This window comes from Leuciscus leuciscus, assembly GCF_965113295.1.
Source record: "Leuciscus leuciscus genome assembly, chromosome: 17".
Lineage (NCBI taxonomy): Eukaryota > Metazoa > Chordata > Actinopteri > Cypriniformes > Leuciscidae > Leuciscus > Leuciscus leuciscus.
Genome location: NC_138741.1, coordinates 34,777,312 through 34,792,418, shown reverse-complemented (window position 1 = coordinate 34,792,418; position 15,107 = coordinate 34,777,312). Strand labels below are relative to the sequence as shown.

Here is a 15,107-nt window from a genome sequence, read left to right as displayed (position 1 = left end):
TCTAATTCATACAGTGAAAACTAAGCAGTGTTTTATTTTTACATTTGATTATTCCATTTCTGTTGTTAAATAAACCTAATGTAGGATAACCTAAAACTCTAAACCCAGTGGTTTACACTGATGTTAAAATAACACTTCTTATGCTACAGTAAAACACTGATGTTCACTTTCAGAAGTTGTAGGGATGTTTCCTTGTCAAAAAAAGAATGTGAAACGCAAGTAGGTTATATAATTTTAAAAATATTTTAAAGATAATTGAAATTAGTTTTACACACTTTAAGCATTATCGTATCGCATATAGAATATCACATTATGTAATGAGTTATCGCATTTTTCTTCAATATCGTGCAGCCCTAAAAGCACTGAAATGTAAAGGTTAGCAAAAAGTGGTCATGTTGCTTGATTTTTGCATCGGTGAAAACCCTAAATTTAACTGGTGTGTCACTAATTTCACCTTAACAGTGACCTAATCAAATATTTAGTAATGTAATGTAAATGAATGTATGATGGTCAATATTTCGCCAATTTCAACCAATATGTTGCTTGAATCTTTGTAAGGTATGAAACGAGGTGTCTGTACCCTGGAGTCAGTAGTGAAGTGATGACTCTCGAAATGTTCACTGTACAGACGAGAATACTTGTTAGGAGTCCAATTCTGTCGTTTCACATTGAGCATCCACTGGTCCAGCCTGAGATGTTCTGGATCACCTAGAGGAAAACTTTACATAAACAAATAGATAGTTACCTCCTTCACAGACTACTGTCAATTAATAGAACTTAAATGACTACAGTGTCCAAAAGGTTGTAACGTTAATAAATGTATTTTAGCTTAAGAATTTGTGGCGGACATCACAGCTAGTCCTCATTTTGTTTCGTTGTACTGTCTATTGAGTAATTACAGGCTAATTTCCTACACATATCTTTGAGAACATGTCAAAAAATACTTCCAATATAGTCAGTGTTAGTAAATGTTACGCTAAATTATGAAATGCAGGCGTAACATTATATGACAACGTTTCAGACGTTTTATACGTTACGTCCATGGTTTCAGCCTACAGCTAATCACAGTCTGTTGAATCTTGGAGTGTAATAAAGTTTTAAATGCAATTATAAATAATAAATAAATTATTCGAAATAAAATGAATAAATGAAATTATATTAGAATTTCACTCACCGGAAAAAATGTAGTCCAGGCTTCTTCTGGGACGATCTGTTAATATAATTAACCCCACAGCAAGTCATTATGACAGTGAAATAATCCCGACACGGCAAACACGGCAGAAATGCTAATCTGTAGTAGTTGTAGTAATAGTTGAAAATAAAGTGTTACCGTTACTTTAGTTGGTTCAACTTTCTATTTTCAATGACAAATCAGCCATTGAAAATAGAAATAGAAACTAAGCCATTCCTTCTTTATTAAAAGCCTATTCTGACCTCTGCGAGAGTGTTCAGATGAAGTGGACGGACGTCCATCATCTGGGTTCTGCTTCGCCCTCGTCCCGTGAGCCTGACCTGTGGACACAGAAAACTCAGAAGACAGAGATGTTAAAGATCCGGGAAGATCCTGGCTCTATGTCTGGGTCGGGTGCGGATCCTGATCACGGTCATCAGACCTGGGTCTCGAAACCTCCACCGTCCTCTTAGAGAAAGCAGCTCTCCTGGATCTGGAGCGGTCTGAGGATGGAAAATTTCACACATTGAATAACAATAGCTTTAAAAGCATGTTAGTGGGCAGTAGCATACATTATTTGTCAAGCAGATAACAGATTCTTAAACATGAGAATGAGGATAAATGTTGAAATGAATGATCCACACTACAAAATGGAAATGCAGAATGTTTCTGCTTATTGTTGACAATACACAATCACATATTCCAAACAGATTATTATAGCATTACAGATTGATTTCAGCAACTTGTTTCTTTCTTGAATTAATCAATGTTTTTGACACTAATCAGTTCATTTAGTGCATTTTACCCGAGACCCTAATTGTCTCCACACTCAGATGAGAGATCGAATTGAAGGTCTTGTCTGCCTTAGAAGGGGTAACACCTCCGCCCGATTGCCCACCGAATCGTTTGTTTGTGCCAGAGGAGTATCCTGCATCTGTTCCTTTACTTAATAAAGCATTTTACTTGCATTTGCATCCAGCCTCGTGATTGTCACAGTCTTGAGCTCAGAGCTCTCAGCAAGTATGTTATTTCCTATCCAATACAAAGATGATATGAACAAGTCACTCATGAATGATTTTTTAGAGCTAGAACAGAATTGAATTCTGCTTGGTTCACTGATTCTGTTATTCTCCTGTTTACTACAGTGAAGCCGCTTTAAAACAATCTGTATAGTATCAAGCGCTATATAAATGAAGGTGACTTGACTATAACAAGAACATTACAATGAACACACATTTGAAAATCTCACTACAAATAATCCAGAATTTAAAGCCACATTAAGTAGAAATTGTGTTTTTGTCAAACAGCGACCCCTAGAGTCGCTGTGGAATACTTGCACTGTTGTAAATATATTATAACGTTTTTTCATGATTGCAGTTAAATCACAAGTAAATAGTCTATAGTCTAGGCCTACTGTATAATTTAATGTGTTGTTTTTATTGGAATGTAAACATTACAAAATGCCATATAACATCAATTAAGTTAAATGTACGTCGCATTATTTCATAACATTGGCCGTTATGATGTCATTAGACATGATTATTGCAATTTATCATAATAGTTTGCAAATTGTGCTCGTTTACACTATTTACAACCTCTACGTTAGGCTTATTTATGTCCTGATAATTATGTGAGATATTGAAAGCTGTTCTCATGATAATCGCAGGAATCAACATCAAACGGCGTTGTCTGATATCCCTCAGGACTACGTGATAAATACACCTCACAACACCTGAGTTCAGCTGGCAAACTAATTCGTGAGGCATAGCTATCTGATTTATCAAAACGATTCCATTTACACCTGGTCACATAAATGTATTTTTGCGAAACGGATTTAAATTCGATCTTCAATTCTCGCGCTATATATGCAGATTTAATGGAGTGCACGTCACCGCAATAAGAGAGAGCAGTAACAGCCCTGGTAAGATCATTTCATTTCTTTACTTTTAATGATGAAGATTGTGTGTTAAGTGTCTGCGACTTACTTTCACTTTGATTTGCGATAGTTTGCACGTTGGCTTTATTATGTTTTTTTTTTAAGCATTTTTGGGAGGAGTACAATTTACATATGTGGTTTCAACAACCATATGCATTTACACTTGTCCAGTTTCGTCTGGAATGCGTCTCAGATCTCAGAAGTGGTTTGAGGGATCGGATTCAAATCCGTCTCAAATGCGTTTCGGAGGGCATTTAAACCTGGACTTTTCACGATCGGATAGCTATCCGATCTGAGAAAACGCATGAAGTGGCCAGGTGTAAACAGCCTCCATGACAAAAACATACGCACGAAAGCCGAAAACAAACGCTGGTTGGCCTCTCACGTCCAAATTTGACGAAGTGGTGGGGGAAGTGACGTATGCCGTAAAGCAGTCGAATTTTGTAGTTCTTTTTGTGCTCTGGTTACTACCCGAACCCCGAAGTTACATAGTGCCAGTAAAAGCGATACAGACCCTGTCAGGCTATGGCAGACGTGTCATTCAACCTATTGTAAGTCGATGTACCATCACAAGGATCTTGGAAATATATTATGAAGGTTGAAAAGTTACATAGTGTTGCTTTAAGACAACATATAATAATCCTACCTCTGCCTGTTACACTTCCTCACACCTGAAACTGATGGAGTGAATCTCCTGAACTTCTCCAATCTACTGTAGACCATTTCTAATCCATTGATGTTGTAACATGTGCTCTAACGTCGGGCGTTTAGTTGGATCCCTGGCTAGACACTGGCTAATCAGATCCCTGCATTCTGTACAATAAGGAGAGAGCTGGTTAGTCATGAGCATGTGACCTGGCATTTTTGAAAACAGCATCTAAAACATGATTAATATACTGTAAAATGTTCCTTATCGTTAGTTTAAAAGTGAAGTATGTCGTTTCTGCGAGACTAGTGGCAGCGAGTGGAATAAATGACAAAATAAAGCATATTTTCAAAAATATATATTTTTTACATATATTACATATTTTCTTGCAAAGGCCCCTTCTTCCGTGCATCGCGTCTTCCCCGACTCAAACATCACAAACGCAGCTCTTACTGGTTCATGTGAAGGCATGTTTCAGGTCCAACATATTAGTAATAATTTCAGCTGTGTTGCGCTTGTCTTTATGAAAATGTGCCTTTGCGCATCACAATGCTCTGTTCACTTTGACGTGTTCATGAGCTGTTTAATCTTTGAAGGAATAAATGCAGTGAATTTTGGCTTTCACTTCTGTCACTAAAGCTGCATTTCTTTTCCCACGGCTCTCGCCCCAAACTCTCGCTATACGTTGAGCTATATATAAAACATCTTACATACTTCACCTTTAACTGTTTCTGTACATAGCCTTTGCTTTATGTGTGTGTTTATCAATGTTATCAATATTATTCACTCACCTTTGGATAATTTTGGGTTCTGAAATGTAACTTTGGCTCGTTTGATTTCCGGTCTATCACGAAAAGGAGAACATCCGTTCACCATCTCGTACAGCAACACTCCTAGAGACCAGACATTTGCTGGGACGGCGTGGAATCGAGGCTCTGTCAAGACTTCAGGTGGGCAGTAATCTTCCATTCCTGTAAGAAAGACATTTGCACATTGTTGAGCTTTTTTTTTAAAGCATCAAATAATTAGTAAGTCACTACATTCAGGTTTCCACACTCCCAGAATGCTCACCCATGTATATTTTGCTGTCGTAGCCATCGCTACTAAACAGCTGACCGGATCCAAAGTCTATCAGCTTGAGCTGTAGCGGGGGTTTCTTCAACAGAAAATTCTGCACATGAATGTCATTATGAAAAACGCCACGATGGATGCAGTGTTGCACTGCCAGCACAGCCTGTCTCATGATGACCCGTGCTGTTGCTTCAGACAAATGATGAAAACGAGTGATGAGGTCCAGCAAGTTCTCGTAGGGTTTGGGATACTCCATAACCAGAGTGAAATCTCTAGGATCTTCAAACCACTCGTATAGCTGTATGACGAAGGGGCTTATGGGTTCTCGCCTCATCATCATCAGCAGCGCCACTTCTGTAACGAGAGGTTCGGGATTCCCAGGCTAGAGAGAAGTAGCAGATAGAAGGTTAGCTGGGTAAAAATCTGAAGAAAACATATCATTTTGAAATGTACTTTTCTTTGATCTTTTTAGATCCGTTCAAAAGTTATTTTGGTGCCTCTAGGCTTATTTGTTGATCACATTTACACCTAATGCTTCCTACGGGCAGTGTTGTGCCTGAACGCGTTCATTGAACTCGTTCATTCTGGTGTCTGTGAACGCCACGCTCTCTCAGTTTAACTTCGTTCAATAGAGTGCCAGATTTCTATAGAGCCTTCCAGGCGAAAACCCGGCTAAAACACACCGTAAACTGGCCTTAAAGGGTTAGTTCACCCAAAAATGAAAATTCTGTCAGTAATCACTCACCTTCATGTTGTTCCAACCCCGTAAGACTTTCGTTCATCTTCGGAGCACAAATTAAGATATTTTTGATTAAATCTGAGAGCTGGATCACTGCTCCATAGGCTTCTATGGGATTGAAACTTGCAAACCCAGAAAGTTAGTAAAGACATCGCGAAAATAGTCCAAGTGACTACAGTAGCTCAACCATAAGTTTATCAAGCGACGAGAATACTTGTGCGCAAAAAAACAACAACAAAAATAACGACTTTATTCAAGTATTAATTTTCGTCTGTGTGGGCCTGAATGAATTCACGTAGTGTAACAGCGCAGGGCGTCTGTGTTGTACATCACACGCATCACACACATGACCAGCATCGGCCAATAGTGAGCCTACGTGTGACGTACAACCCAGATGCGCTGCGCTGTTACACTACGTGAATTAATTCAGGCCCACACAGACGAAAATTAATACTTGAATAAAGTCGTTATTTTTGTTTTTTTGCGCGCAAAAAGTATTCTCGTCGCTTGATAAGCTTGTGGTTGAGCCACTGTAGTCATGTGGAATATTTTAACTTTTCTGGGCTGGCAAGTTTCGATCCCATAGAAGCCTATGGATGAGTGAGCCAGCTCTCATATTTCATCAAAAATATCTTAATTTGTGTTCCGAAGATGAATGAAAGTCTTACGGGGTTGGAACAACATGAGGGTGAGTGATTACTGACAGAATTTTCATTTTTGGGTGAACTAACCCTTTAATATGTAGTGGAAAAAACACCCAATCTGGCAACACCAGCCACCAGTGTCTACTGACTCTCTTGTTCGATCTCGTTCATCAAAATGAACAAATCTTTTTTCGAGTCATTTCATTCATTTAATGGGCTTTAAATGTTATACTATTAACTGGCAAATTCCCAGAACACATAAACCTACGCAATCTTGATCATATTCTGAATTAAGAAATCATTATAATGCAGTCAAAAATCGTTTACAGGGAACATAAATAATTACTTTACCTTCTGAGTCTTTCGTTCATTTGTCACATGACAAACGCAATGAATGGATCGTTCATGAATGACTCATCACTTACGTTACAAATCAAAACGAAAATCAGCAAGGAGGCGTCGTATGATCATTTAAACAAGTTTTATGACAAGGTCGGTGAGGATGGGAAAAATCTGACGCATAGCTTCAGTGTTAAAACTGATAAAATAATTGTCTGTGGTTCTATATGGGCTGTGGCAATAATTTTGAAAAATTATATCTCGCAGCAACATGGAAAAAAAGAACTATGAACTAGTTCATTTTTGGAACTGTGAACTCAGAGTAAAATTTTGAGTATGAACTATGAACTGAACTAGTTCATTTTAAAATTTGTCAACTGAACTTTGAACTAGTTCATGTAGAAAGTGAACTTTCCCAACACTGCCTACGGGTGTATTAACTACAGTAATCTGCACTTAAACAACTCAATACACATTCAGATTTTGGCCAACTTACAATATTAAGATAACGTTTGTTGTCTATCTTGCGCATCCGCTTGATGGCAACCTGCAAAACAAAAACCCAGTTTCAATAACAGTAACAGTATTCAAGCGCCTGACATTGCACTAAGTAATAAACCATCTGTACATTGTTTTAAATGTGTTTTGCAAGAGCAAAATGTTTGTACAATTAAGTAAGATTGACCTTTTTGCCATCAAATCTGCGTGTTCCCAGGTACACCTTGCCAAATCCTCCGGATCCAATCATCTTTCCCACATTATAGAGAGACTCAAAGGACTCTGAAAAACAAACAGAAAAATATGAGACAATTATTAGCTTGCTAGATCCATTGTTTGTTTTGTTTTTTCTAAATATCAGTGCTGGTCGAGAAAATAATATTATAATGGGGGAAATAATTTTAATATTCTCTAAAAACAAGCCTTACTTTGAGTGGAAAACAAGATAATACTGGTTAAAATAATAGAAGAATAAGAAATAATTATTTGAAAAGAATTGAAAAGAAAAAACAATTGAAAACAACTATTAGACACACACATGTCAAATTAAGCAATGATATAATGACATAACTTACATTTTACTGTTAAATTCTTATCTGTAATGTTACAAATCTAAAGTAATGGGATTTTTCACACTATCCCCCTGACTTCTGCTTAATGCCTGCATAAATGTCCCAACATCTTATTTCAATTCACAATTTTAATAATTATAGTCATTTTATTTCACAATTATCTCGATTACGAGGGCGGAGCCTGGTGATTCCGTGTCAACGATAAAGTTATTTTTCTTATTTTATCTGATCTTTTATTAAAAAGAAAACATACATTTCCAGGCTTCATTTGGCCAACTCTGGCACATGTGTGGCTCAGTTCTGGTAATGGCAAAGATCATATGGGCCATATCTTAAAATATATTTATATTATATTAAGCATTGACTTTTATTAAATGCATAGCAATGTCTTATTTATGACATAATCGACTCTGTAATGCTCGGCACGACAGCCATTTTGACGATTTTGCGTGTATTTGACAATTCAAGAGAAATAAGTGGTGAAATTGAATTATTTTCTGGATCGTATGCTGTCTGAGAAGCGGCTTTCTGTGTGTGTGTTTCTGGTGTGTGTCAGACAGCGCAAGTGCCATCAAGTTCATGCCTTATTGAAAGCGTTTAGCTGACATTCCCATTAAATTAAGAAAACTTTATTTCTAAATGTTCCCTAAACATTCAAAACGTCCAGTTTTTCCAACGTTTCAAAAATGTTTTTTCTTGGTTAAAGGAACATTCTATTTTATAATTTTGCATTATGGGAACGTTACTTTTGAACGTGCTCGGTATGTTCTGAAAATTTTAGATGAACGTCCAATTAAAACATTTCTAAAAAAAAATAGGTTTCACTTTATTTTGATGGTCCCTTTAACACATTCTGTTGACTATAAGTGACACTGCACCTACAAGTCTACTAACTCTCATTAGAGTATTAGTAGAGTATTAGTAGACTGGTAGGGTTAGGGTTAGAATAAGTTGACATGTAGTTGTAAAGTTACTTGTAGTCAGTAGAGTGTCTGTTGGAGGAGCATCACAATAAAGAGTTTGCAGATATTAAGCAGAGAGTCTACTAATGCTCTAATGAGAGTTAGTCGACATGTAGTTGCAAAGTTACTTATAGTCGACAGAATGTTCAAAAGGGACCATCAAAATAAAGTATTACCGTTACTTTAGTTGGTTCAACTTTCTATTTTCAATGACAAATCAGCCATTGAAAATAGAAATAGAAACTAAGCCATTACTTCTTTATTAAAAGCCTATTCTGACCTCTGCAAGATGAAGTGGACGGACGTCTATCATCTGGGTTCTGCTTCGCCCTCGTCCCGTGAGCCTGACCTGTGGACACAGAAAACTCAGAAAACAGAGATGTTAATGATCCGGGAAGATCCTGGCTCTGTGTCTGGGTCGGGTGCGGATTGAGGTTGTTGGACATGGACAAACCCTGTTGGTTTGGGCTCTCCAATCCATCGACGCTGTTCGAGTCTCGGCTGCTCAGACTCAACGAATCTCTACATCTCCTCTTGACATGGACCTCAGAGAGGAACGAACCTGAGGATGACGTGATGCCAGGAGAAGAATGACTGGTGAAATACTCCAACACATTCGAGGACCATACAAATATATATATTTATACATTTTAGAAATGTATATTTATACTAAATATACCATCTGAAGTCTCTGTTGGCTCGACAGGAACTTGACCCAGCAGCGGAGGACACAGAAACCCTTTGAGGTTGTCGGACCTGGACAAACCCTGTTGGTTTGGGCTCTCCAATCCATCGACGCTGTTCGAGTCTCGGCTGCTCAGACTCAACGAATCTCTACATCTCCTCTTGACATGGACCTCAGAGAGGAACGAACCTGAGGATGACGTGATGCCAGGAGAAGAATGACTGGTGAAATACTCCAACACATTCGAGGACCATACAAATATATATATTTATACATTTTAGAAATGTATATTTATACTAAATATACCATCTGAAGTCTCTGTTGGCTCGACAGGAACTTGACCCGGCAGCGGAGGACACAGAAACCCTTCGAGGTTGTTGGACCTGGACAAACCTAAGGATGACGTGAAGCCCAGAGAAGAATCTGTGGAACCAGTTCTCCAGGATCCTGAGGATGGAACATTTCACACATCAAAAACTGTTTTTGTTTTATATATTTTTTATAATATTAATAATCAGTCAGTGGTCACATCAAATTGTTACTTTGGTTTCACTTTATTTTGGTCCCTTTAAGATATTCGGTTGTCTATAAGTAACATTGCACCTACAAGTCTAATAACTCTCATTAGAGTATTAGTAGAGTATTAGTAGACTGGTAGGGTTAGGGTTAGAATAAGTTGACATGTAGTTGCAAAGTTACTTATAGTCGACAGAATGTTCAAAAGGGACCATCAAAATAAAGTGTTACCGTTACTTTAGTTGGTTCAACTTTCTATTTTCAATGACAAATCAGCCATTGAAAATAGAAATAGAAACTAAGCCATTACTTCTTTATTAAAAGCCTTTTCTGACCTGTGAGAGAGTGTTCAGATGAAGTGGACGGACGTCTATCATCTGGGTTCTGCTTCGCCCTCGTCCCGTGAGCCTGACCTGTGGACACAGAAAACTCAGAAAACAGAGATGTTAATGATCCGGGAAGATCCTGGCTCTGTGTCTGGGTCGGGTGCGGATTGAGGTTGTTGAACCTGGACAAACCCTGTTGGTTTGGGCTCTCCAATCCATCGACACTGTTCGAGTCTCGGCTGCTCAGACTCAACGAATCTCTACATCTCCTCTTGACATGGACCTCAGAGAGGAACGAACCTGAGGATGACGTGATGCCAGGAGAAGAATGACTGGTGAAATACTCCAACACATTCGAGGACCATACAAATATATATATTTATACATTTTAGAAATGTATATTTATACTAAATATACCATCTGAAGTCTCTGTTGGCTCGACAGGAACTTGACCCGGCAGCGGAGGACACAGAAACCCTTTGAGGTAGTTGGACCTGGACAAACCTGAGGATGACGTGAAGCCCAGAGAAGAATCTGTGGAACCAGTTCTCCAGGATCCTGAGGATGGAACATTTCACACATCAAAAACTGTTTTTGTTTTATATATTTTTTATAATATTAATAATCAGTCAGTGGTCACATCAAATTGTTACTTTGGTTTCACTTTATTTTGGTCCCTTTAAGATATTCGGTTGTCTATAAGTAACATTGCACCTACAAGTCTACTAACTCTCATTAGAGTATTAGTAGAGTATTAGTAGACTGGTAGGGTTAGGGTTAGAATAAGTTGACATGTAGTTGCAAAGTTACTTATAGTCGACAGAATGTTCAAAAGGGACCATCAAAATAAAGTGTTACCGTTACTTTAGTTGGTTCAACTTTCTATTTTCAATGACAAATCAGCCATTGAAAATAGAAATAGAAACTAAGCCATTACTTCTTTATTAAAAGCCTATTCTGACCTGTGAGAGAGTGTTCAGATGAAGTGGACGGACGTCTATCATCTGGGTTCTGCTTCGCCCTCGTCCCGTGAGCCTGACCTGTGGACACAGAAAACTCAGAAGACAGAAATGTTAATGATCCGGGAAGATCCTGGCTCTGTGTCTGGGTCGGGTGCGGATTGAGGTTGTTGAACCTGGACAAACCCTGTTGGTTTGGGCTCTCCAATACATCGACACTGTTCGAGTCTCGGCTGCTCAGACTCAACGAATCTCTACATCTCCACTCAACATGGATCTCAGAGAGGAACAAACCTGAGGATGACGAGAATGACTGGTGAAATACTCCAACACATTCGAGGAGCATACAAATATATATATATATATATTTTAAAAATATATATTTATACTAAAGAATTTTGCTTATAGTTTCTGTAATTAGCAAAGAACATCTGTGTTATATAGGGATAAATTGTAATAATGTTAATCAAGCTGACTAAATCACACGACTGCGCAGCAGTTCACACTCACAATAAAAATATAAGATAATTGAAAACAAAGACAAGCTCATTATACAAAGGAAATAATATTACAGATCTAGACAAATTGAGTTGCTTATAGTTAAAATAATCTCATGAACGATCATTTAGGCTACATGTATTTTTCACATTTTTGGTCACAAAATTATTATTTTTATGACATGAGTCAGTTTTGATGACTTTTCAATATTGATCAAATGTTAGAATATTAATAATGAAAAATGAGAAGGGCTACGCCAAAATGTGTAACATTTATGTAGTCTACAAATGAATACAAAAGCCCCGACATAGAGTTTTGACGCAGCTTTAATCTCCCTTTTGGTTATCTCAATACTTAATTGACGACAGAACACGACGTTACATGCTCGTAGTTTCTTTTGCGTGATACAGGGTGCGCCACATTTGCGTGTGATATTGAAGAGTGCGCGCCGCAAGCACACGGCTGACACGACAAGAAGTTCGTTTTTCTGAGTTTTACTGACATATAGCCTGACAACATCTCTTCTGACAGAGGACTGTGCGGCGGTGCTGACTGCGTTATTTATTTTAAAAAATGTATTGCTGTGAGACTGTTTGCTTTTACGCGCAAATCCTGGAGATATTCTAGGACAGGCTGAAATCACTCACGAGGTGCGTCTCTGTGTGAGACAGATTTCAACAATCACCAGTCAGAGACAGCAGCAAAGCCGAAGCACGATGAAATATGGCAACTTATGATTTCGGGGGTTTACATAGGCTATTGTCCGGTTTCATATTTGTCAGTCAACTTTTCAAAACACATTCAGGGCTGAAGCCCCGGCAAAATCGGCTGACGCCGTGTCTGGGGGGGATTATGGTGTGGGGTTGTTTTACAGGGGTTGGGCTTGGCCCCTAAGTTCCAGTGGAAGGAACTCCTAATACTTCATTATAAGAAAACATTTTGGACAATAAGTGTCAAACAATGAAGATAAATCTTTCTCATGCTATTATTAATAGTTTTTTTTTTCCATAATTTTTGTTATGTCACACCATAAGACACATTTACAGTACAGTTCAGTAAAAATGTAACAAAAAGAAAAACACAAAGAATTCTCAACCATCAGACTTCACTATATAAATATATGGGTTTTTCAAATGGTGTTTAACAAAACAAACAAACAAAACATTTAAATGCATATTTGAGGAGCCAACAGGAGTAGAGAAGGAAAAATGAAGACTAACACCAGAAACATCAGGCTGAAATGGCCATGAATCAGGGTGGTAATAACTGGAGACTCACCATCTGTCGGCTCGGACTCGAGCGCATCTGTGCCGGCTAGCGGCTCTACGCTGGGTGTGTATAGATGAGCCCGTGATTTCTGCTCAGCCTCAAGAGGAAACACTTTGGTTTTGAGGGTTTGGAAGGAACGTTTCACAGCCTTACATCCTCTCCAGAGGAAGTTCTTCCCTTTTGTCTTTTTTTCTGCAAACAACAAATATTGATAGAAACATCTGTTTTATTAGCACAGATTACAGCTCAATGATTCACTAGTTCATGTTCCAAGAACACTAGAGAAATGGGCTCGTTGCAAATGGGCGCCATGTTGGATTTCTGATCTAGCGAGTTTGTGCAGACGCCAGTGCAGAGAGCCAGAGAAACCAGAGAATGATCTTTAATAGTTGTTTATAGATTATGATACATCACTTAAAATAATACTAAGATCTATATTACTATTCCATGAGTAAATGACATTTAAATGCATGCATGTTTAAATCATGTGAATGAAATACACTTTCATTAAATACACTTTGTACACAAAGAGTAAATTGACTCATGGTGCATGAACATACGCATGTGTGATTCCCCGACCAATTATGCCTACTGTAAATATACAAATATGCAAATATAACTACATTTAAAAATAAACTATAGCACAGAAATACATAAAATAAAAATAAAATATCCATTTAAAGAATCTTAAAAAACTTCAGTCTTTTGATTTCTGATCTTCTGCAAATCAAAGTTACTTTACGTGATGTCAGAGTATGAGAATTATATTATGCTGGTCAATTATGAACAATAGGTAAAATTGAACTGCTAGCAAAAATTGAAGCAAATTTGGTGGGGCTGAGGGGCCGCTGCTGCAAATATGTGGGTGGCTCGTCCCCTAACAGATCTCACTCCAAACTCTTGATACAACTTGAGAGCTCTGTATAAACCTCTAATAAACTACTCAATAATGAGTGTGTGATGTGAACGAGTGTGAACTCTGTGACTGAAATGAGCACAGCATGATCACAAATCAATCGTGCTGCCTTATGCGTCTCAGAAATCAGAGCTTTATCAATAACAGCCGATCAAATAAAATACTTGAAAATACTACATACTGCACATTTTCTACTTTTCTTTTGACAAGAGCCTAATCTCAACTATAAGCTACTGAATCACACACATTCACACTACTTGATGTGTCTATTTAAATGTTTTAAACCTTGTACTATACAGTATGATAGTATATGTTTGGTGTCGCAGTCTCTCCCAGAGCTGGAAAACGTTACAGCCTATTCGTTATAATTTGTTTTTTTTTATTTAACATGTATTATTGTTTTAAGTGGAAGATATTTTATATTTTGTTATAATTACAATAAAAATGTTATCATGTTATAATTAAAAAAATGTTTTACAAATTATACAAGGCATATTTGTTAAAACTATGACAGGAACCCAAACACATCCATGCCCAGGGCACAACCATGACATAATCCGTTCCTACACTACATAAACACTATATGAAAATAAGTGTCTAACAATGAAAATAAATATCTCTCATGCTATTTGTATTAGGAGTATTATTTTTCTTAGTTTTTGTTATGTCACACCATAAGACACATTTACAGTACAGTTCAGTAAAAATGTAACAAAAAGAAAAACAGAAAGAATTCTCAACCATCAGACTTCACTACATAAATATATGGGTTTTTCAAATGGTGTTTAACAAAACAAACAAACAAAACATTTAAATGCATATTTGAGGAGCCAACAGGAGTAGAGAAGGAAAAATGAAGACTAACACCAGAAACATCAGGCTGAAATGGCCATGAATCAGGGTGGTAATAACTGGAGACTCACCATCTGTGCCGGCTAGCGGCTCTACGCTGGGTGTGTATGGATGAACCTGTGATTTGAGGGTTTGGAAGGAACGTTTCACAGCCTTACATCCTCTCCAGAGGAAGTTCTTCCCTTTTGTCTTTTTTCTGCAAACAACAAATATTGATTAGAAACATCTGTTTTATTAGCACAGATTACAGCTCAATGATTCACTAGTTCATGTTCCAAGAACACTAGAGAAATGGGCTCGTTGCAAATGGGCGCCATGTTGAATTTCTGATCTAGCGAGTTTGTGCAGATGCAAAAAATCTGCGAAATTGCCCTTAAAAAATGTTGAAGTACAGCTTAATTTTGTCTATTTAACTGAACATGACTTTAAAGTCCTGACTTGTATTATCTTAGAGCTATTTCCATATGGACATTTCTTTGTTGTGTCACAGTCACTTCTGGCAGATTAA

The 15,107-nt window shown here is 37.7% G+C and overlaps 1 protein-coding gene and 1 long non-coding RNA gene across 2 annotated transcripts; both read right to left on the bottom strand.

Moving 5' to 3' along the window:
- Positions 1–1,219: 1,219 nt before the first annotated feature.
- Positions 1,220–11,109, bottom strand: LOC309478983 (uncharacterized protein; the record flags this gene model as incomplete). The annotated part of the gene is made up of 11 exons (XM_082142828.1): positions 1,220–1,674; positions 4,545–4,724; positions 4,825–5,206; positions 7,043–7,093; positions 7,232–7,326; positions 8,928–9,140; positions 9,345–9,452; positions 9,657–9,710; positions 10,193–10,405; positions 10,600–10,663; positions 11,068–11,109. The coding sequence occupies 11 exons, from the start codon at positions 11,107–11,109 to the stop codon at positions 1,571–1,573; spliced, it is 1,506 nt and encodes a 501-aa protein (XP_081998954.1). The 3' UTR covers positions 1,220–1,570.
- A 106-nt stretch (positions 11,110–11,215) lies between these two features.
- LOC309478602 lies at positions 11,216–14,796 on the bottom strand. The gene is made up of 3 exons (XR_014199054.1): positions 14,671–14,796; positions 12,841–13,023; positions 11,216–11,358 (listed from the first exon to the last, which is right to left on the bottom strand). It is a non-coding gene; the product is annotated as an uncharacterized lncRNA (long non-coding RNA).
- Positions 14,797–15,107: the final 311 nt, after the last annotated feature.